The sequence below is a fragment of the Ochotona curzoniae genome, unplaced genomic scaffold, assembly GCF_017591425.1.
Source record: "Ochotona curzoniae isolate NIBS_2020 unplaced genomic scaffold, NIBS_Ocur_1.0 contig_3332, whole genome shotgun sequence".
Classification (NCBI taxonomy): domain Eukaryota; kingdom Metazoa; phylum Chordata; class Mammalia; order Lagomorpha; family Ochotonidae; genus Ochotona; species Ochotona curzoniae.
The window spans coordinates 7,248,317-7,271,304 of record NW_024465816.1 but is presented as its reverse complement, the minus strand read 5'-3'; the positions used below and the strand labels follow the sequence as shown (position 1 = coordinate 7,271,304).

The 22,988-nt window shown below is 40.1% G+C and overlaps 1 protein-coding gene across 3 annotated transcripts in view; it reads left to right on the top strand.

Annotated features, from left to right (window-relative positions):
* The window catches only part of NUP58 (nucleoporin 58), a 52,699-nt gene that overhangs the window by 21,883 nt on the left and 7,828 nt on the right, over nt 1-22,988 (top strand). For 2 of the 3 annotated variants that reach the window (XM_040979871.1, XM_040979870.1), the window contains 8 exons: nt 1,100-1,274; nt 4,504-4,583; nt 7,946-8,064; nt 8,482-8,564; nt 11,259-11,460; nt 16,433-16,531; nt 18,109-18,204; nt 19,295-21,282. In XM_040979871.1, coding sequence (XP_040835805.1) covers nt 1,100-1,274; nt 4,504-4,583; nt 7,946-8,064; nt 8,482-8,564; nt 11,259-11,460; nt 16,433-16,531; nt 18,109-18,204; nt 19,295-19,464 — 1,024 coding nt within the window. In that variant the 3' untranslated portion in view covers nt 19,465-21,282. Of the gene's footprint in view, nt 1-1,099; nt 1,275-4,503; nt 4,584-7,945; nt 8,065-8,481; nt 8,565-11,258; nt 11,461-16,432; nt 16,532-18,108; nt 18,205-19,294; nt 21,283-22,988 lie in introns of those variants that run through there. The other variant, XM_040979872.1, reaches the window with a different exon arrangement.

The following is a 22,988-nucleotide window of genomic DNA, read 5'->3' as shown; positions in this document are numbered from 1 at the left end:
AACTGGCGCCCATATGGGATCCTGACGCTTTCAAGGCGAGGACATTAGTTGCTAGGCCACTGTGCCAGGTCCTGTTTTGTTTTGTTTTTAAGATTGGCTTATTTTTTTTTTTTTTTTTTAATTGGAAAGGCAGTTACAAAGAGGAGAGACAGGGCGATCTTCCATCCACTGATTCACTCCTCACGTAGCTGCAATGGATGGAGCTGAGCCAAAGCCAGAAGCCAGCAGCCTCTTCAGGGCTCCCACAGAGCTAGAGGGTCCAAGGCTTTGATCTATGTTCTGCTGCTTTCCCAGGCCACAAGCAGCTGGGACACAAACTGATGCTCACATGTGATCTGGTACTTGCAAGGCGAGGATTTAACCACTAAGCCATCATAACTGGGCCCAGCCTTTTTTCTTTTAAATATGTATTAGTGGCCCAGCGCGGTGGCCTAGCGGCTAAAGTCCTCGCCTTGAACGCATTGGGATCCCATATGGGCTCTAGTTCTAATCCCTGCGGCTCCACTTCCCATCCAGCTTGTGGTCTGGGAAAGCAGTCAAGGACAGCCTAAAGCCTTGGGGCCCTCTACCCAAGTGGGAGACCCAGAAGAAGCTCCTGGCTCCTGGCTTCAGATCGGCACAGTGCTGGCCATTGCAGTCACTTGGGGAATGAATCGTCGGATGGAAAATCTTCCTCTTTATTTCCTCCTCTCTGTCTTTCCAATAAAAATAAATAAATCTTTTTTTTTAATGATGTATTGGATTATTTAAAAGGCAGAATTACAGAGAGAAAGTGAGAAAGATCTTCCATTTGCTGATTCACTCCCCAGATGGCTGCAACTGCAGAGTTGGATCATTCCAAAGCCAGGAGTTTGTTCGGGATACCCCCGTGGGTGCAAGGACCCAAACGTTTGGGTCGTCTTCTGTTGCTATGCCAGGTGTGTTAGCAGGGAGCCAGGTCCAGCCAGTGACCATATAGGATGGCTCTGCAGATGGCTGCTTGACTCACAACATCACAGTGCCAGCACTGACCAGTGTATTTTAAACATCTTTTTTTTTTTTTGTCCCCTTTTGGAAACCTAACGATACATATTTGTAATTTCTCCTTTTTTTTTTTAAGGAAATTTGTCAAGGAACAAAAGCAAGTTCAAGAAGAAATTAGTAGGATGTCCTCAAAGGCAATGCTTAAAGTGCAAGAAGATATTAAAGCCCTGAAGCAGCTTCTGTCGTTGGCTGCCAGCGGGTTGCAGAGAAACACTCTCAATATTGACAAATTGAAGGTGGAGACTGCTCAGGTGTGCTAACCTACAGCCGGTTACCGTGGGAGGCTTGTTTTCACAAAGTGGAAGTGGAAGTTTGTTTCATCCTAGACTTTGATGTAGATACAGTCTAAGAAGGCCAGTGCTTCTAAGCAATATCTACCTCATTATAGCCCCCATGAGGTATGTGTTGTCTTCATTATGTAGCTAAGAAAAAAAGGCTGTGTCCATAAGCTGAAGAGCCTAGATTGAGACCCAGGTAATCTAGCTCGGAGCTTATGTCCTTAACTGCTTTCTCTCATTAGATACGGAGAAATTTGGTGCAAGATGATTTTTGAGTGTTCGCGATCTAGAAATCTACCCAGAGACCTGTGTTCTGGATTCCTGGTGAATTAGTTGTCAGTTACTAGTCTTCTTTAGTCGCAATCCCTTTTCTTTAAAGACAGTTTATGTTACACATTTCTGTTGTAACAATTACAGTGGATGAGAAGCTTATGGAAGAAAAGTCTTTTCAATATCTGTTTTTGCTGAATAACTCAAGTTTAAGTAGGATGGTAAGATTTTGTTTTGAGACAGGGTGGATGCTGAATGGTTTACTCAAGCAATATTGCCGAGTTCAGCGCTTGAATTATTAGTGCATATTTAAAGGTCTGTTGTGTCCTAGTCACTTAACAGATATTAGGAACCAAAGACTTAGACTGTGGGAGAAATTAAAAATAAAATTTATCTGGTAATGTAAGAGTGTTGTAGATGCAGGGCATTGCAGGGCACCAAGTGCTCAAGTGCACATGGTCATTATCTGTTCAGAGTAGGATACCTTCAGGTGAAGTCTTGAAGCATGGTAGTTGGTCCCTGGCAGGATGCCCGAGCAGAGGCCTGGAGGATCCACAAGCAGTTCAGTATTAGGGCGGGAGTCAGTGCTTGGAGAGGTAGTATGGCATGAGAATGTTGAATGTCCCAAGATGCCTCTCAGGCATTTGTGATAGAGACAGGTGGGTTGGAGGCCTGAATTGAGAAGTGCGAAGGAAATGAACAGTTGCAAACATAATCGATTGGTAATTTAATGAGGGGAAGATTGCTACAGGGAATTAAGAAACATACTAACTACTTTTTTGTTTGTGAGATTTATTGATTTTTGTTGGAAAGTCAGGCTTACATAGAGAAGGAGAGACAGAGAGAAAGATCTTCCATCTGCTGATTCACTTCACAAGTGGCTGCAATATCCAGAGCTGAACTGACCCGAAGCCAGGAGCTTCTTCTGGGTCTGCCACGTGGGTACAGGGTCCAAGGCTAAGGGCCGTCCTCAAGCGCTTTTGCAGGCCCCTGGCAGGGAGCTGGATGGGAAGAGGAGCAGCCAGGACACAAGCTTGTGCCCATGTGGGATCCCTGTGCCTGCAAAGTGAGGATTTTAGCCACTGGGCTACTGTGCAAGGCCTGCTTTTTTTTTAAACTTCACAAAATATTCGTTCACATAATCTTTTTTCCGCCCTGAAGGTTTATTGATTTTTATTGGAAAGGCTGATTTACAAAAAGGAGAGACATAGAAAAGATTTTCCATTCGCTGGTTTTCTCCCCAGTTGGTGGCAACAGCTAGAGCTGATCTGAAGGCAGGAGCCAGGGGCTTTATTCTGGGCTCCCACGTGGGTGTAGGACCCTAAGGACTTGTGGCAGTACCTCCTGCTTTCCCAGGCCACAAGCAGGAAACAGGATGGGAAGTGGAATAAGCCAGGACATGAACCAGTGCCTATGTGGGATGTGGTTGCCATGGGCAGAGGATTAGTGTGCTGTGTGCCAGCACACCAACCTCATCCTTTTTTATTTTAATTTAAAAAATTAAAAAAATTTTTAAAAACATGTATATATATGCATATATATATATGCTTGGGACTGGCACAGTAGCTCAATCAGCTTACCCTCTTGCAAGCGCTGACATCCCATGTGGACACTGATTCATTTCCTAACTGCTCCACTTCTGATCCAGCTCCCTGGGAAAGCAGGGAAGATGGCTCAAAAACCGTGGGACCCTGCACCCATGTGGTATACCTGAAAGAAACCCCTGGTTCCTGGCTTTGGATAGCTCTGGCTATTACAGCCATTTGGGGAGTGAACTAGTGGATGGAAAATATTCCTGTCTCTCCACTTTAAATTTGCCTTTCCAATAATAAAAAAATAAATAAATCAGTAGAAGCAAGGACCAGAGCCATCGTGGTCAGTGGCAGTTTGGTTCTGCATACCCTGAGTCCTGTGCATCACATATGGCGTCTACTTTTATGCAACTGAGATCCTTCTTTCTATTTCTTACATTTATTTTTATTGGAAAGGCATATCAGATTTGTGAAGAGAAGGAGAGAGAGAAAAATCCTCCATCTTCTAGTTCACTTCCCAAATGGCCGCTATGACCAGAGCTGAAGCCGGGAACCCAGGAGCTTCTTCCAGGTCTCCCATGCAGGCTTTGGGCCATCCTCTGCTGCTTTCCCAAGCCATCAGCAGGGAGGTAGATGGGAAGTCAGAGGAGCAGCCCAGACACATGAACCAGTGCCCACATGGGATCCCAGTGCGTGCAAGGTGAGGATTTAGCCATTGAACCTTCATGCCAGTCCCGTAGCTGACACCTAATGGAATGTATTGTTCATGCTTTTTTACACGCCATGAATATTTACTGATTAAACATCCCAAGACTGTGTTAGTGTTTTAAAAACGTGATTATATTACATCAGTGAGATCTGTTAAGAAAAAAAGAGGTAGTTTTTATTTTCTTCGGGACCAAAACTTTATGAAAGACAAAAAGTAACAGCAGGCCTGTCTGCAGATTTTGGCTGGGTTCAAGACTGCGCTGTCTCCCCGAGTGAGGCGACCCTAACGGCACTGGGGACGCACGCAGCTGCTGCTGATATCAATGTCAGCTTCGTGTTGTACTTACCCTTTTGTAAAATGGTGTCTTCTGCATTGCGTGTTGAAGGTCTGTTAGTAGTAATGTAGTCTGACTCTGGGTAAGATCACTCTGGCTCCTTCATCAGGAATACTGCAGAAATCCACAGTTCTTAAAATACATCAGCGTAGTGTTAGAGTTTTTATCACAAAGTTCTTTTTTTTTTTTTTTTTCATCTTTTCTGAAAGAAATTTTAACAACTTGTAGAGAAGCACTTCATCTGTGATCTGATTTTCCAGCGTAGCTCTCCAACAGGGTCACTGTTTGAAGTTCCAGCTCAAGTGACACTTGATACTTTTTGGCCTAGCTTTTATTTGACTTGTTTTCCTCCCTTAGGAGTTAAAGAATGCTGAAATAGCTTTAAGAACCCAGAAAACACCACCTGGACTTCAACATGAAAATACTGCTCCTGCTGAGTAAGTCGCCAGTGTTTCTTCAACTTACTTTGCTTGCTTTGGAGCCCGTGCTGTGGCGTAGCAGGTCAAGCCTGCACCTGTGACGCTTATTTGTGTCCTGGGGAAGCAGTGGAGGATGGTTCAAGTTCATAGACCCCTTGCCCCCATGTGGGAGACCCAGAGGAAGCTCCTGGTTCCTGGCTTTGGATCAGCTAAACTCTGGGGAGTGAACCAGCAGATAGAAGGCCTCCCTCTCTGTAATTCTGTCTTTCCAATAAAAATAAAATAAGTCTTAAAAAAGAAAAAAAGGGGGCCCGGCGCGGTGGTGCAAGTGGTTAAAGGTCCTCCCCTTGCACGCCCAGGATCCCATATGGGCACCAGTTCTATCCCGGCAGCCCCGCTTCCCTTCCAGCTCCCTGCCTGTGGCCTGGGAAAGCAGTCGAGGACGGCCCAAAGCTTTGGGACCCTGCACCCGCGTGGGGGACCTGGAAGAGGCTCCTGGCTTCGGATCGGCATAGCATCAGCTGTTGAGCTCACTTGGGGAGCGAATCATCGGACGGAAGATCTTCCTCTCTGTCTCTCCTCCTCTCTGTATATCCGCCTTTCCAATTAAAAAAAATAATAAAAAAATAAATTAAAAAAAAAAAGAAAAAAGGTAGAATAATAATGTGCAAAATAAGAAATTTTTTTCCTGTGAAATGTTTGGTTTAGCTTATGAGAGGGTTGAGTTAATAAGCACTTTACATAGAGATTTAAAAATAAGGGTCTCATAGTAATCTTAAGGTGGGTAGTACCACTATTTTCAGTTATTCTTCCTGTAAATGTGCTTTAATACATGTAGAAAAAAAATTTTTTTCTTCATCCAATTGAAAGGCAGTGTCAGAGGGGGATAGACAGAGATCTTTCACCTGCTGGTTCACTCCCCAAACGGAGTCGGACCAGTCAGAGCCAGCAGCCAGGAGTTTCCTCCTGAGTCTGCCACGTGCACACAGCACCCCAAGCTTTGGCCGTTCTTGGTTTCCCTGACAGGTGCACCGTCAGGAAGCTGGATCGGAAGTGGATCACCAGGACTCTGACCACTGTCCCCACGGGATGCTGGCAGTGTGGACAGCCAGGACTCTGACCACTGTCCCCACAGGATGCTGGCAGTGTGGACAGCCAGGACTCTGACCACTGTCCCCACGGGATGCTGGCAGCGTGGATAGTGGCCTTATTTGAAATGCCACAGAGCTAGGCCCTGCTACAATACATTTTGTGGATAGTGAAAAACTTAATTTTTACTAATTAGGACTTTTTAAAAATAATTTTGATAGTCTTATCTTTTAAACAGTTGAGATACTAAAACAGCTTGCACAGCTTTAAGTTATTTATATAGGTATTTTTTTCAGGAAGAAAAGTGAGAAATGTAGAGACAAAGGAAAAAGCCACCTGTTATTGTTTCATCACTCAGCGCGTTATTTTCCATAATGTGATATGAATCCTAGCTCAAAATATTTTCATGGTAAATTAAGATAAAAATAGCTAGTATTTACCAGGTTCTTACTATTTTCAACATAATGTGCTCACTGCTGTTTATGCCCTCACCCATTTTTTTTTAAAGATTGTTTTAGTATTTCTTTGAAAGGCAGAGTTGCAGAGAGAGAAGAGGAGAGAGATCCTCCATCTGCTGGTTCACTGTCCCCTCCCAACCCCCCGGCAGTAATCATTAGAGCTGAGGCTCGGAGCCAGGAGCTTTTTCCAGCTTCGCCACATTGGAGCAGAGACTCAAGCACTTAAACCATCCTCTACTGCTTTCCCAGGCCAATAGCAGGGAGCTGGATTGGAAATGGAATAGCCAGCTCGCTTTCTGACACCCATGTGAGATGCCAGCGCTACAGGGGGAGGCTTAGCTTCACGTGCCAGGGCTCTGCCACCTCACTGCATCCTGCTCCATTTTCCATAAAACCTCAGGAAGTGCTGTGGGCGGTTAGCGAGGCGTGTCTGAGGCTCGCAGAGGTGAGGATGGAGCCGTTGCCCTTCACGTGTGCTGCAGCCGGGGGACTCTTGCTCCCTCACTTTGTTTCCTACAAGTCTTCCAGCATCTCGTTCTACTCTTTAAGGGGATTTTCAGTTCTAGAACAGAAGAATTCTCACATTTTTCATCCTAATTTCCCCCCAGTTAATGTTTTTACTATGGATGTTATGATCTGTGTGTGTACATTTGCAAATGGGATACTTGTTATGCATCAATACTTAATTGTGTGGACTTAAAAAATAAGAATATTCTTTTGCAAAAGTGTGATATTAGTATTAAAATCAGGAAATTAGGAGATTGAAGGTCATTGCTTCCTTACCAGACTTCTCTGGTATTTTGCACCCCGTCTTGTTCCTCACGCTGCCGCCACAGCTTGTTTCACAGGAAGCCTTCACAGTTGCCAATGTGTTAGAAACAGGCCCCTTTACACGGGTTACCAGGCTCCTTGGTGTCTGCAGCACTCTTGTGGCTCACGTGTCACAGTGGTAGTAGGAATTGCTTGCTTTCTGTAGTACTCAGGCACTACTCCTGGTATGCTCAGGATTATACATTTTGTTATTGTTAGAGCTCTGAGTACTTGTTCTTTGTTTGTTTTTAAAGATTTATTTATTTTTATTGGAAACGCAAATATACAGAGAGAAAGGTCCAGGAATTTCTTCCCCGTCTCCCACAGGAGCCATCCTCAACTGCTTTCCCAGGCCACAAGCAGGGAGCCGGATAGGAAGTGGAGTAGCCGGGATTAGAACCAGCGCCCATGAGATCCCAGTGCGTGCAAGGCGAGGATTTTAGTCATTAGGCTATGGTGCCAGGCCACTGAGTACTTGTTTATAGAATCTGGTTGCAAGTTGCAATTTTTTAAACTTTAAATTTTACAGCTACAGACAACTTGCAAAAATAATAGAACAAAGAATTTCCTTCTATCTTCCACCCTGTGTCTGTTAACGTTAGCATATTGTTTAACTGTAGTGTAGTCATGAGTAACAGGAAGCTATGTCACTGTGCTGTGATCACCTCAATTGTCCTCACTGCTCACGTGCTTTCTCTGTTGCAGGATCCTGTGTGGGATTCATACACATTTATTTCTCTCCTTAATCTTCCCATCTGTAGTGATTATTCCATTTTCCTTGCTTCAGATAAATGTCAGATTTTGGAAGGCTGTTAATATATATTTCACAGATTATTTAATCCCGTATTTTAGATTTGTCTATTATGGTTGAATTAACTGTACGTTGATAATTTATTTCGGGGTCTTTGCTATCAGTGACAATATCTCAATTGAAAAATCTTGCAAGTAGAGATAAATTTTTAGTATTTTGAATATGGGAAAATGTTTTTTAAAATTTGATTTAACTTTTAACTTTTTTTATAGCTACTTCAGAGTCTTGGTTCAACAGTTTGAGGTGCAGCTTCAGCAGTACAGGCAGCAGATTGAAGAATTAGAAAACCATCTTGCCACTCAGGCAAACAATTCACACATAACCCCACAAGGTAACATTCTTACCATGGCAATTTTTGATAGGTCTGTTATTTTTTTGTCACGAGAGAGAGATTAAAATGTCTGTGCAGTAGGTATTTTAGATTACTAGTATCGTCTTTTAGCCAACTTGTTATTTTTAGAAAATTTCCCATAAAATCCTCATTTACATCTTTATTTTCTGCAAACATGAGATGTTTTCTTATGTGTTGTTGCTGAGGTGACAGGAACAGAATTCTGGCCTTCCTCTCTGTTTGCCAGCTGCTTGAGTAGATGCCCAGTGCCCAGTCCTCACAGCCCACCCACCACCTGCTGTGGCCCTGGAAACACCGCTGCAGTTGTTAAGCCATGTGAAAACTTAGACTCAAATAATATGAAAAGAAGATTTGCTGTGTTGTATTTCTGTATGGTAATGTGATTTTCTTTTATAGATTTGTCAATGGCAATGCTGAAAATTTATCAGACATTTGTAGCTTTGGCTGCACAACTTCAGTCTATCCATGAAAATGTTAAGGTGAGTTTTCATTGCCAGTAAATACCTGGATGTCTCGTGTCAAGTGTTTGCTGGAGACAAATATGTCCATGCTTATTACAAAAATAGCTTGTGTTACATACAAGGGAAAGATTAAACTGCTACTTAATAGCAAAGTAATTTTATAAATCCCTTGTTTTACATATATTTTAAATATTTATTGGCCACAGCATTTAAGGAAAAGCAGTTTCCTTGTAACCTTCCTTCTAAATAGAGTTGACTGTATTTATTAAATAATGTGAACAAAATAATTAAGTGGTAAAATTCTTTCCTTTTTTTTTTCTTTTTTTTTTAAGATTTATTTTTATTGAAAGGGCAGATTTTCAGAAAGAGGCATAGAGGGAAAGATTTTTGTATACTGGTTCACTCCACAAGTGGCTGCAGCAGCCAGAGCTGAACTTGAATCTGGAGCCCAGAGCCAAGAACCTCTTCTAGGCCTGTCCTGAGGTCTCCCAAAGCTTTGAGCTGTCCTCTCCTACTTTCCCAGGTCACAAGCAGGGAGCTGGATGGGAAGTGCAGCTGCCGGGACACAAACTGGCACTCACATGGGATCCCAGTGCATGGAACGCAAGGACTTAGCCACTGAGCCATGGTGCTGGGCCATGGTGCTGGGCCCGGAATTCTTTCTTTTTTTTTTTTTTAAAGATTTATTTTTATCATTTTTTTTATTGGAAAGGCGGATATACAGAGAGGAGAGGCAGAGAGGAAGATCTTCCGTCCGATGATTCACTCCCCAAGTGAGCGCAACGGCTGATGCTATGCCGATCCGAAGCCAGGAGCCTCTTCTGGGTCTCCCACACGGGTGCAGGGTCCCAAAGCTTTGGGCCGTCCTCGACTGCTTTCCCGGGCCACAGGCAGGGAGCTGGAAGGGAAGTGGGGCTGCTGGGATAGAACCTGTGCCCATATGGGATCCCAGGCGTTTAAGGCCAGGACCTTAACCACTTGCGCCACCGCGCCGGGCCCCGGAATTCTTTCTTAAAAGGGTGGCCTATCAGGCTAACCCTCCACTGTGGGGCCAGTTGGAGAGTCCTTGCTGCTTCCCTAATAATATAGTTCCCTGTTGATGGTCCGGGAAGCCAGTGGAGAGTGGCCCAAGGCCCTGGCCCCTCTTCCCATGCAGGAAACCCCCGAAGAAGCTCCTGGCTCCTGACTTTAGACCATAGCTCTGGCTCTTGCTGCCATTTGGGAATGTATCTAAGAATGGAAAATCTCTTTCTATCTCTCTCTCTTTCTCTGTAACTTTTTAAAGTAAAATAAATAAATCTTTAATAATAATAATAATAAAGTTCATAGCAGCCATGCCAAAGTCTAAATAGAGTTGAGATTATCATTGGTTTTATTTTTAATTTTCTAATAACTTTTTAATTGAATTAAGTTTTTAATTTTTTAAGGTTGGTTTTGTTTTGTTTTGTTTTGTTTTGTTTTGTTTTGTTTTGTTTTTAAGATTTAGAGAGAGAGAAAAAGATTTTCTATTCCCCGCAGTGGTGGGACCTGAGCCAATCTGAAAGCAGGAGCGGGGAGTCTCCCACGCAGGTGCAGGGTCCTGAGGCTCTGGGACACCAACCAGCGCCCTTGTGGGATCCTGGTGCTTGAAGGGGAGATTAGCTAATTGAGCCATTGTGCCAGGCCCATGCATTCTTGAAATGATTACATTGGACTTTTCCTTCACTCAGATTGCTTAATCAGTTTAAAGGAGGAATTGTTACATTTTTTGGAAACTTTAGTCTGTAATGTTACTTACATGTTCCAGTTGCTGGAGAGGATTCTGTGTTGACATTTTGAAGTCACGATTTTTGTACACAAAAAGGAGCACTGTTGCATCGAGTGCCCATTTCCCCTCTCTGTTCTTTATAATATGGAGATGCCTTGCTCCTCCTCCTGTAAATCAGTTGGAAGTGTAGCACGTTTATTCAATGGAATTATGACCTAATTTTTAAAATATCTCCCCAATAATTAAATATGTTTCTTGATCAGATTTGATAAGTTGCCCTTTTTTGACAACTTTTTTTGGTTTAGTTTTAGGCTTATTTAATTTTCAAAGAAATCTTGCAGGAAACAATTGCTGTTACATTTTTTACTTGATAATCTGTTGAAACAGGCTTAAACTACTATAACTAGCCAAACCGCAGAGACATGAACAAATGTATTGATTTTGGGAACTATCTATATAAATCATGGTTGATATCAAGTCTTTAATGTTTTGTCTTTTTGAAGTCTGTAGTTTTTTTATTTCCCAGTATGTCGATTATTAAAATGCACATATATGCGATGGGCCACCAATGCCAAGCACTGTTGAAAGAAGGGTGGATTTGAGAGAGAAGGAAGGGTGGATTTGAGAGAGCAGTCTCCTGTAGGTCTGCCCTTCTTACGTCATACACCCTGTTTCCCTGTTTCTGACTGCACAGTTTACTCAGCATTCAGTTTGGGGCAAGCCCCCCTGAGTTTCTTAAAAAGTTTCATAAAGCCTGTCTAACTTAGGCCAAATGTGTAAGAATTCTGGGAAATGTAATAGTCAAGGCAGATGCTGCATTGGATCAAGCAGACCTCTTTGTGAAGCCGCTGATTTTTCTTGTGGAACTATGAGCTGTCGTATTGACAACGTCTTTGGTTACAAGATTCAACATAGAGCTTGCTTAGTGGTTTCTTTCTTTTTGAGTTCTTTCTGCTTTCCTCCAGGTGCTCAAAGAACAATACCTCGGCTACAGGAAGATGTTCTTGGGAGATGCTGCCGATGTGTTTGAAGCCAGGCGAGCAGAAGCCAAGAAATGGCAGAATGCACCCCGAGTTACCACTGGGCCCACACCTTTCAGCACCATGCCAAATGCAGCAGCCGTTGCCATGGCTGCAACACTCACACAGCAGCAGCAGCCTGCTCCAGGTCTGAATGCATTCAAGTTATAATAGCTTCTTACTGTTCAAATGCAAACACTTATGTGCATTTTCGTAAGTCTTCCTTTTGTGTGAGTACAGAAGAAATTTCTATGAACAGCGATTCCAATACACTCTAGAGATTGTGATGGACACAATTATAAATATACCTGATTTAACAAAAGCAGGGTAGTTTAGCAATAATTATACATCAGTTAGATATTGAATATTGTGAATTTACTGTTAACTTGCTGTGTTGCTATAAATGCCCTTTAGAACCTGGTGTTTTACTACTGAATTACATTTAAGAGTAACATTCTGAAACCATGATTGTAACACTTAACTGTTTTAAAATCGAAGATCGTCCATCTAAACATTGCGTTTTTCACATATGATACTGATAGGTGGTGCGTTCTTATTTTCTTCACTTATAAAAATTACAAAGTTCCCACTTTGAGGATGAAGTAGGTGTTTATGGACTAAGACACGTTGAAGATCAGTGGATTTGTTTGTATGTTGACCAAAAACAGAATGCAGACCCTCTTAGTAGTTTGAAATTGTTTGTACTTCTCAAAACAGATCAGGAGCAAGAGCAGAAACAAGGTATTTCAACATGGAAGTGGAAAGTGATTAAATACTGGAAACCAGATCTTTATACTTACTGGTTTAATTCGGCTTAATGGATATAGCCTTAATGGATGTAGTTTTTGTTTATTTAATCATTCATAAATTTTTGAGCGATGCTTCTTGGTTATTTTTTAACATGTGGCTTTCTGAGAGTTCCATAAAGTTTAGTAGTAAATTATAATACCAAAAAAGGTAAAATATGTATTTAGACTGAATTATGCTGCTTTTATTTGGGAAGTAATTTCACTATGGCAGTTTAAAAATTATTTTTCACATTTGGAGATTACAGAATGGCCAGAATTGATGGATTTCTGCCAGACCATCCACATTCCTTGGCTGAGCCCCGGTACCCAGTGGCTTCTCTGAGCTCAGTCTGACAGCCCTGGAGCTGGCTGGAGGGTAGGGCTGCATTCTCAAGTGATGGAGGGGAAAATTTTGAGTTTGATTCCTTTGAAGAGCCAGTCCCATAAACAAGCATTTATTCTCGTGATTATCTAGTTAATCAAGCCAGCCATCATCCCAGTTTACCTTTTAGAGCCAGTATTATTAATTGTAAAAGAATAGCTCAGATAAATGTGGGTGTGGTTAAGTGTTCTTTAAAGAAATATAGTTGACTTCCACTGTAATAAGTAAAACTTGAAAAAAAAAAACTTGGAAAAAAAAAATCAGTTACCTAAACTGTTACACTGTAAGTGAATATAATAGGTAAACTTGAAGCAAAACTACCTGTCAGGGTTTTTCCTTCTCCCTTTTAACTTACGTAAACAGTCTTGAGAAGTTGTAGACTTTTTCTCATATTTTAGCATCATGAACATATGATAGTGTATGTTCATTCTGTAAGTAAGAGTTCCTACTATGTGCTAGGCTTGGGGGAATACAAGAACAGACTAGGTCTTCACCTCTGTAACTGTGGAGGACATCAGCTTTGGAGTTGGTCGCCCCAGGAGCCTTTTGCTCATACACTTTGTCTTCATTTTTGCTGGGGGAAATTTTGCTGTTAATGTTCTTTGCAATTTTGAAGTCCACACAAGGGCTTTGTGATGAAGTGGCAGGTTGTAACTCACCAGCCTAAGCGATCTTTCAACGTTTTCATATAGAGTGGTATGAATTTGTAGAACTGAGAAGTTAACCAATAATGCTAGTAATTCTGCATTGTCTTTTCCACTTTGTTTCTTAAAAGATCTATGCTCTGTAGTTCATTTCTTAATTATTTTGGTTATTCTGTTAGATACATACATAATGATTTTGCAAGTTCCTGGTAGGCAAACAGGCTAAAACTATATTTATTGCGTTGTTTTGCACTCAGTGAGTTATCCCTTATGCCGCGTAATATGAAACCTTCTTAAAGTGCTAATAACAAGTATTAAGACCATCTATGAGAAGCTAGATCTTTGTATATTTCACAGGTTTTACAGATTTCAGTAACCCAAGGGATTTTATTTTCATGTGTGTATGGATTGCTGACTTGTTTATGTACGCATGGGCACAGACCAGATAGCTTCTAAGGCTGCTGGCTTCGGAGGTTGGCTTCTGTAATTGTCTTTCTTGGAGGTGAAGGAATAGTCCAGCAGTCCTTTATGTATGAAATTAACATCATACGTGGATGAGTTATGTACAGACAGAGCTTGAATACACTTGTCCATCAGTGCTTCCACACTTCTAAAAAATGCAAGGCACTTATATTAGGCATTTGAGTGTGATTTGAATTTAAGATAGTTTTTTGTTTTGGGTTTTTTTTTTTTTTTTGACCAGTGTTTTGCTGTTGTGTTTTGACACTTAAAAGTTGTTGATGTTTACATAGTAAGATTTTTCTCTTGTGGCTTAATAGCCATTTTTAAGGAGAGCCTAGACATGTGTTAGGAATTCTATTTTGTAGCTTTTAATGTAGGTTTGGACAATTAAGGTGGGGTGTTAGATGGGAAACCTTAAATATTTCTTAGTTTCTTGTGTTTCTGTGATTTTGGTATTTAATAACCAAAGGAACATTCCCCATTAGACCAATGTGAGTAAAATTTTTCAATTTGGGGAAAAGGCATTTTTTGTTTTGTTTTTGAATTTTTGCTTTAAAATATAACTTAGAAGTTAACCATTTTACTAATTATATTGGGCATTTTGTGTGATCCTGGAAAATTAGTTTTTTAAAGTTAGCACTTTAGTCCTTTTCCTGTGAATACAGTTTTATTTTTAAGAAAGTAGAATTTATTCTGGAAAATATCAATTACAGTGCTAAACTCGATTTTGTTGTATGTGAACATATCATATGGTAACTTTTGTAAAACATTACTCTCTAAAGATTTCTCTTTGGCAATCATTGATATATATTACTGCTAACTTGTTTTTATTTATGGAACTAAACCTCTCATTGAATGACCATTCATAAAGATTGCATAGCAGACTCCTTGAATTGTTCACAAAACTTTGGCTTGAAGGGTTTAGATTTTGCTTTCTTACCATGAAACTAATATATATGGTAGCCAGAGTGTAATATATGGTAACACTTTGGCATGGGAGATATTTATCATGAGTTTCTACTATTTAAAAATGTTATACATTTGCCTATTAGTTTTATAAGTGAGAATGCCTTCAGAATTTGTGTGAAGGTACAAAACTCATAATACCATGTGTCTGTTGTGCAGTGGGAAGTCTTGTCATCATTAAGTAATGAGTTGTTGGTTACCTAGATCCTGACGGTCGGTGATCAGAGATGCTGTGTTACTCTTTAAAGCAGACCCACACCCAGCACAGAGCATCTTTTGGAGTGAACACCGAGGGTTTGAAAGGCCGAGGGGCCGTGCTGTGCACTGTCCTTCGGGGTCTCCCACCAGCAGTGCCTCCTGGGAACACGTGACACTTAAGTCTCTCAATGTTGAAGAAACAATGTGTGTTTTTTATATATTATTTTTGTTAGAACAAAGTATTATGCTTAGTTTCTTTTTCCTATGGTAACATTTTACAAAAGAGCTGCTAGGCAGATGTTTTACTCTGGAATTGATCTCAAACTGGATGTAAAAACTTAAAATCCTTTTTTTGGTTTTGTTTGTTTTTATAGTAGTGTAAGAACTCTGGCTGCTATTAGTTACTTCCTTTATTTTCTGGATGGACGCTATTTGAAAAGCTTTCTGTCCCAGTATAGCAAAATGTAGTTTCTCAGTTTTTTTTTAGTGCTTTAGTATAATTTTACACTACCATTTGAATATACAAACCTCATTCTTCTTTGGATAACTTGAAGGCTTTGATTTCTTTGCCAATTTTAAATTTAATACGTATATTTTTTCCCTCAATTTTGAGATGCACTGATCACTGTGCTTGAAAAAGATAAGACTGAAGATTGTACTATGAAATTTATTAATTTTCATAAATTATTTATCAAATGAGAGATTTTTAAATTTTGTATTCTACTTAGTTTAAAAAAAAAAAAAAAGAGTAGTCGGTAGAGAGGCCAGTAAGTTTGATGCTGTTCTTGCCAGACAAACTCAGCCACAATCTTGTAAAGTAACAAATGGGAAAAGGATGACTAATCACTTTGCATCTGAGTACATTTTCCAAAGTGTTGGAAAGAACTTCCTGAGTTGGAGTCTTGAATGTATTCGATCTGCCGAGGTCCACAGTGGTGCCTTTGTAAATGTCCATGCTCTTACTGAATCAGGTGGCAAGTGGTGTCGTGTAGCACAGCCTGAGAGGGGACTCGGTTACCACTTTGTGTGAACAAGTTGGAATTGTCATGTTATCGTGTCATTGGTTTGCTTTAAAATGAACAATAAATTTAATAAAATAAAACATTGTCTTGTTTTTTTATCTATTTATTGCATATATCATTTATATTTCACATAAAAATCCATGCGTAGCTTTTTGGTTACTAACTCTTGCAGTAACATGATCGTTTTCCCCCGTTTGTCTCAATCTCTTTTGATCAATTGAGACTTGACTCTGACACTAAGATTTAAAAAAAAAAAAAGGTTTTTTTTTCAGTAAAACACTTTAGTGACTATGCCAGATAGTTTTATTCAGGAAACAAGTGAGATCTAAAATAAGTATAGAAGTAAATCTAAAAGAAATAAGACTTATGATACAAGATTTCAGATTATTTAATAGGTTGAACTAATATTCGTCTTTTATTGTGGTAAGCCTCTCTTAATGTCTAGTTCTGGAAAAGTTAATCAAAACATTTTTTTCTGATGAGGTACATCATTTGGGACAGATAAGTTAGTTTGGAAGAGGTATCCTGAAAACAGTTTTAATAAATGGAGTTTGTTAAAAACAATCACTGTTCATTTAAAATAATTTCATAAAGAAACTTTAATCTTGAAAGAGTAAGGCAAATTTGTTTTTTTCCCCCATTTTTTTTTTTGTACCAGGGCCACAGCCGTCTCTGGGAGTTAGTTTTGGAACGCCATTCGGCTCAGGTATTGGCACTGGCTTGCAATCAAGTGGCTTAGGTTCTTCAAACCTTGGAGGTACACTTTAACTTTTCTAATATTTCCTTTAAATATTAATACACTTGAGTTGGTACTAGCCTGTAAAAAGATTTCTAAGAGGATCTGTTGCTATTTTAGAAAGTTAAGGTCCCATCTGGCAAAAAATGACTCTCCAACCTAGTCATTGCTTTCTCATGTTAGATGTAGAGCTTGAAAGAGTTATTCCTTCTGTGAATAGTACATATAAAAAGTTTTAAAAATTAGTGGTAGGACTCTTCATTGTCCAAAGCAATATACTGAAATATGAACCCTGAGAATTCCTTAGCTTCAGCAAGTTTAGTTAGAAGTTTAAAAAGCGGTAGTCTTAATGTTAGTTGGAGTTGCAACTGTTTCTGGATAATCTACATTCTTCCAATCATATTTTTTCTGTGAAAGTCAGCACTCTAAATGGGTTTTACTTCAGTCCGTTTCTCAGCATTGTTGGTGTGTTTGCCTGTCTGCGTACTTACACTCCTGAGCAGTGAAGCTTGTTTTAGTAACTTCAGAGTTCATTGCAGGTGGTAAGGTAAGTCTTCTGCAGAATGCCATGCTAAGTACAATGCATTCACGGTCCATGGGTTGGACCACTGGATCTTTGGGTCATTGGAAGCTGGCTAGGTGTTGACAAGCTCTTCATAGTGATGGATAGAGGGCTTTTTTATTTCCACTGAAATGGCAGAAGCAAAGCGTTTTACTTATTTTGGTTATTTAATGTCACATTTTTTCTTCAGCAAGACAATAACACTTATAAGCTTCATGGCAGACAGCACAATTCTGTGTTCTGTAATCCAGCTTGCCATCAGTCAACAAACCCAGGGTTATAGATGAGCTGCTATCTGCCGTCAGTCAACAAACTCAGGGTTATAGATGAGCTGTTGCATTCTAAAATGAGGTCACCTTCATTTCAACAGTATCTGGCACTGGGGATTATCTGCATGAACTATATGTATTGAAAAATACTTCTGCTTTTTAAATTGTAAAAATGTTACTACTAAGAGGAAAAACAAGGCACTTCCAGCCCCAATATTTTGCGGTTGCAATGTTGGTAGTTTGCGGGGCAGACCACTGTTACTGAGCAGATTAAAAGTGATTGGCCATTATTTGGTTAAGCACTGTTCCAGTGATAAAGATAATTCAGTGAAAAGCAGGATAAAATTACCTTTTGTGTGTTTATTTTGTACATTGTTGTATATGTCATGTTTGTTTATGAATTTAGTGAGTCTTTTGTTAAAATGAGATATTTAAGTAAAGATGCTTATAAACTTTCAGAAATCATTCTTGAATGATAAATAAAATCTCTGTTATGTTTGGGAGAAACAATACTATTGTGATCTTATTTTTTTACGCCCTTTAACATATTCTGCAAGGTCATAAATCAGTTTAAATACCTATGTTTTACTTTAGAATTATTCTGGTCCTTGTAGAAGTCTTACGCCAAGGGACAAATAGCAGATCTTATTAATTTGCCCGTGTTGTTCAACACTGTATTTGTTGTACCTTAGATAAATTTTGACCTAAGTCTCCTTTAACCTGTGTTTTATGTACCATTGTATATTTCTCTATCACCCTTCCACTAGGATTTGGAACTAGCTCTGGTTTTGGAAGCAGCACCACAGGGGCCTCCACATTTGGATTTGGAACAACAAATAAACCCTCAGGAAGTCTTAGTGCAGGTTTGTGTGTTTCTGCCTGAATTTCAGGCAAATTTAAAGGTGCAAGTTATTTAAAAGTGTTGTTACTACCAATAAGCCAAAAAGATCCAGCATGCAAACCTACCTATTCATATACAGTTTTTCTGTCTTAACTCGGTGGGGATTAATTATGAACCAGTGATTAACCTCATGGGCCAAGGGGTTTGGTTTTGTTTTCTTGTTGGAAAGATGAGCCCATTATGATGGACATTTAGCCCAGGTTTTACCACTGTTAATGCAAGAGAACTTTTTCTGTTCCAAAGAGATAATCCTCAGCTGCGACTTCCTCGCATTTCGAGTGCAAGTAATGACTGAGTTCCTTCTTTATTTTTTAAATTGGCAGAATCTTTTGACCCAACTAGTAGAAAATTCAGAATTCTGTCTCTGCTTGCATCTGCTCTCCTTGGAAAGAACAGCTGATCATTTCAGTGTATAATGCTTAGGAATAAATAGCATATCTAAAATGAAGAAGTATATTATTAAAGAGCGTATAAATGTAGTAAATTGCTATTAAAAGAAAAAGAGTTCCAGCAGAGTAAGAAAACAGAGTTTAATGATACCAGGATTATAATCTAAATACTATAATGGTTAAGTAGTACTTGATGTTACAAGGGCTTTTATGAAGCCCAAAGCAGGCAGTGCCGCTCTGTGTGTTGTGTGTGTGTGTTTCAGAGCGTGGAAGGTGGAGACTTGCTTGCAGGGTTGGGATCCCAGGGTTGTGAAAGTCCTCTGCGGATTGATAAAGCTTTTTTGGATAGGACTGAGGAGGGAGGCACCTTAACATATTTGCTTAACTGCAAATTCCCTAGCAACTTGACATTTCCTGTGGATTTATCTGTGCTGATTATCTCTTCACTGCATCCTTAAACTTCTGTCTTTCAAGGTGCTACTCAATTGCTGGCTAGATTATTTTCCTGTAAAATTCCATCTTAGAAATTCAGGAATCCGAGATACTGGCTGTTTGTAAGGATCATGTAACCTTTGAGATACAATTTTGCCACTCAGCCGAGTCTTTTGTATTTTTTTCTGTGATGTAACTTCTGATAATAATCTTTTCTTCCCTAAACATAAGGCTTTGGCAGCTCAAGTGCCTCCGGGTTTAACTTCAGCAATCCGGGCATCACGGCATCAGCTGGCTTGACCTTTGGGGTGTCCAATCCTGCGTCTGCGGGCTTTGGAACAGGAGGACAGCTCCTGCAGCTGAAGAAGCCTCCAGCTGGAAACAAGAGAGGGAAAAGATAATCACGGGGGTTGACGCGTGAGAGTCCGTAGCAGCACCGTTAATTCCATGAGTCTATTTTTCTAATGATGCAGTGATTAAACTGCATTCCAAGAGATTTATAAAGTTTTGATATTTTTCCCTACTCTGGAAGTTGACATTTGTTCATGTTTGCCATACTGAATATCTTGTGGATTTAAAACCCAGTTGCATTGTTTTCGTTATTTTGATTCTCTGTGTTAGAAATGTTCTAATTATGTCACTGATAATAGAAGAAACCATTAACCTAAAACCTACTATTTAACCTAGTACTGATAGCAGTGTTTGTTGTTGAGGTTTCCATGGTGTGAATATTCATGCACATTGTTTCAGGGCCTATATTAGAAACAGTGGGCTCTGACAAAGGCCTTCTGAACTACACTGCAGGGCATCTTGTGAATATCTATGTAAATATACAGAGGACAATACGCACAATTGTGTGCACACATTCACAGACCCACAACTTCTGCCTCAGACTGTTCTGTTTTTAGGGGTACTCGATTTTTCACCTTTTAAAACCTTCAAATTCTCAGTTCTGATAGAGTGACGATTTAGAGGAACTAGATGGTTGCAGTTGTTCATTTAAAGACTACAAGAAGTGATTACTGGACTAAATATTGGATCAGCTTGGCTTCATTGCCCCAAATCTTCCATTTGTTGTCTCCATCTCAGTCTTCAGCAGCTACTCTAAATGAGGAATGTTCTAAGACCTGTCGAACAGACTTTACCAACTTTTATTATCCCTTATATCCCCACGTGGCTTCTGTGGGAGTTTTCATAGCTGAGCTGGTCCTCCAGGCTGGTGTGCTGGGGACAGAGAGCCGCAAAGCCAAGGGGATTCTCTGCAGGTGCAATGAGGACCTTGCTAGCTGTTGGTAGTCACACCAAATGGAGGGGCTTCTTGCCTCTCAACATCTCCAATAAGTGCTTAATGTGAGATAGAAAAACCATATATTTTATGAAAGAAAGATATTCTTTGTAGCAGTGATAAGCACTCCCCTCTTCTAGCAGCAAACAGAGCTCCAGATAATGACCAGGTGTGTCAGACTGCATCTGGGTAGTGTTTGTCTAGACTGGTTAGCGTTAGTGATGGTGAACGGCTAGAAGGCTTGGAAAGAGAACTACCTGAGCTGTGACTTCACGGAACAACCGCTAGGTACACCTGTTCATCTTTCAAGTGTAGAAGGATTTGTCCATGATGTGCGTCAGCGAGGATTTTCAGGCCTTTTCACCAACTCACCTTTTTTTCTAGAACAGGTGTTGGATATATAAATACTCTCGTGTGTGCACACAGATGCATGCACACATACATATTTTTAGTATAATGTTGGCTGGATTTTGTTATAAAGGTCTTGTCATTTGTTTTATTTATCTGCATATAGCAATGATTGGCTTTTTGAATTGAAATGTTTTGCACCTGCTTAATGCACTAAAATAGGGAAAATTATTTGTTTCTGAGCACTAAAATTATGTTTGTATTTCTGTAATCCTCATATCCGGATCGTAGGGAAGTTAGGAGAAAGGTATGATTTTTGTGAGTGTTTTGAATTACTGTCCGACTTACATAAACAGTTATGACAAACTTTTTAAAAAATACATTGTGTTATGCTCTAGAAACCTGAATATTTATATTTCTTGTCTTTTTCTTTATATATTTTACATTTTAATATGTTGAACCACTGGAAATCTGTAAGATTAATTCGTGACAGGAGTTGGAATGTGTTGTCATTGTCCCCATTGTCTTCACCTTGTCTAGAGCCTACTATGGAAACAATAAAATCTGTTGTGTCAGTTTATTTGAATATAGGTGTCAGTAGTTATTCTTAATAATTTATCTTCTTAATATTGTTTTATTCTTTTTGGTTGTTCCCTACTGTCTCCCTCATTTGTTTGCCCATCTTTTTTTTTTTTTGAAAAAACTACTGAACAAAAGATAGTAACTTCTTTGTTGCTTTGCATTTGTGTTCTGAGAATTACAAAAATATGATTTGCCTCATTACACATTTTAACATGAGAGTACCCAGTAAAACACAGATGTCCTGCTCAATTCCTAGGCCCTGATCCCACTTCCATTCCTAGAATGTTCTATAAAAATTGTCTTGTTCCATATGTGCATTCACTCTTTTTGTGTTCCTTGCTAATTTATTGTTATCTTCATGCCCTCTTTTGTTCTTTTAACAAATGCACTTTTAGAATCAGTTCTGTGACTTCTGTGCCCCCTCTCCCTTGCGGTGTACCACAGCATCTTCCTGTGTCAGTTATTCCTGATTTCATGTAATACCCCATAAATAGCTGTACAATCATCTGTTCCGACCCATCTCCCTATTGATGTTTAAGTTCTTCCCACTATTGTGGGAAAGCCTGAAGTGGGTTTTTTTCTTTAAAGATTTATTTAAAAGGCAGTTAGAGAGAGGAACAGACAGAAATCTTCCATCTGCTGGTCCACTCCCCAAATGGCTGCAATAGCTGGAACTGGACCAGCCCGAACCCAGGAGTCAGGAGCTGCTTCTGGGTTCACATCGGTGCCAGGGCCTAAGTTTATAGGCCATCTTCCACTGTTTTCCCAGGCCACTAGCAGGGAGCTGGGTGGAAAGTGGAGCAGCCGGGACACAAATCAGCGCTCATGCAGGATGGTGGTGCCACAGGCGGTAGCTTTCCATACTGCACCATGGTGTTTACTCCCAAAGTGAGCGTTCATTTATGATTATTAGATTGCTTTCCAAAAAATTCTTATCAACATGTATGAATACTCATCTACTGGCATTCTCTATAATCCTGATAATATAATCCTGAAAGCAAGTACTTGTAAGGTTGAACTTTTAAATATATTAACTTTATGTATCTATTGTATGCTATATAGTTTATCTTTTTTGTACCAAGTTATTTAGGTGTTCTTTTATAATATACCTGTCCTTTTTTTTTTTTTTTAAGATTTATTTAGTTTTATTGGAAAGTCAGATACACAGAGAGGAGGAGAGACAGAGGAGAAAATCTTCCATCCATTGATTCACTCCCCAAGTGACCATAATGGACAACCTATCCAGGAGCCAGGAACCTCCTCCAGGGTGCAGGGTCCCAAGGCTTTGGGCCATCCTCGACTGCTTTCCCAAGCCACAAGCAGGGAGCTGGATGGGAAGCAGGGCAGCCAGGATTAGAACCAGCACCCACATGGGATCCTGGCGTGTTCAAGGCGAGGACTCCAGCCGTTATGCCACTGTGCTGGACCCATCTTTTTTTTTTTAAAAGATTCATTTAATCAGGCAGAGTTAGGGAGAGACATCTTCTATCCACTAGTCCACTTCCAAATGGGCCAAGCAAAGCCAGAAACCTGGAAATCGTCCTTGTCTCCATTGTGGGGGCAGGGGCCCTGGCACTTGGGTTATCCGCTGCTGCTGCTTTGCCAGTCACGTTAGTAAGTTGAATCAGAAGTAGGGTGACCAGACTTGGACCCCAGGGTCCTAGGGCATGTCAGTATTGCAAGTGACAACTTGCTATGGCATAATGCCAG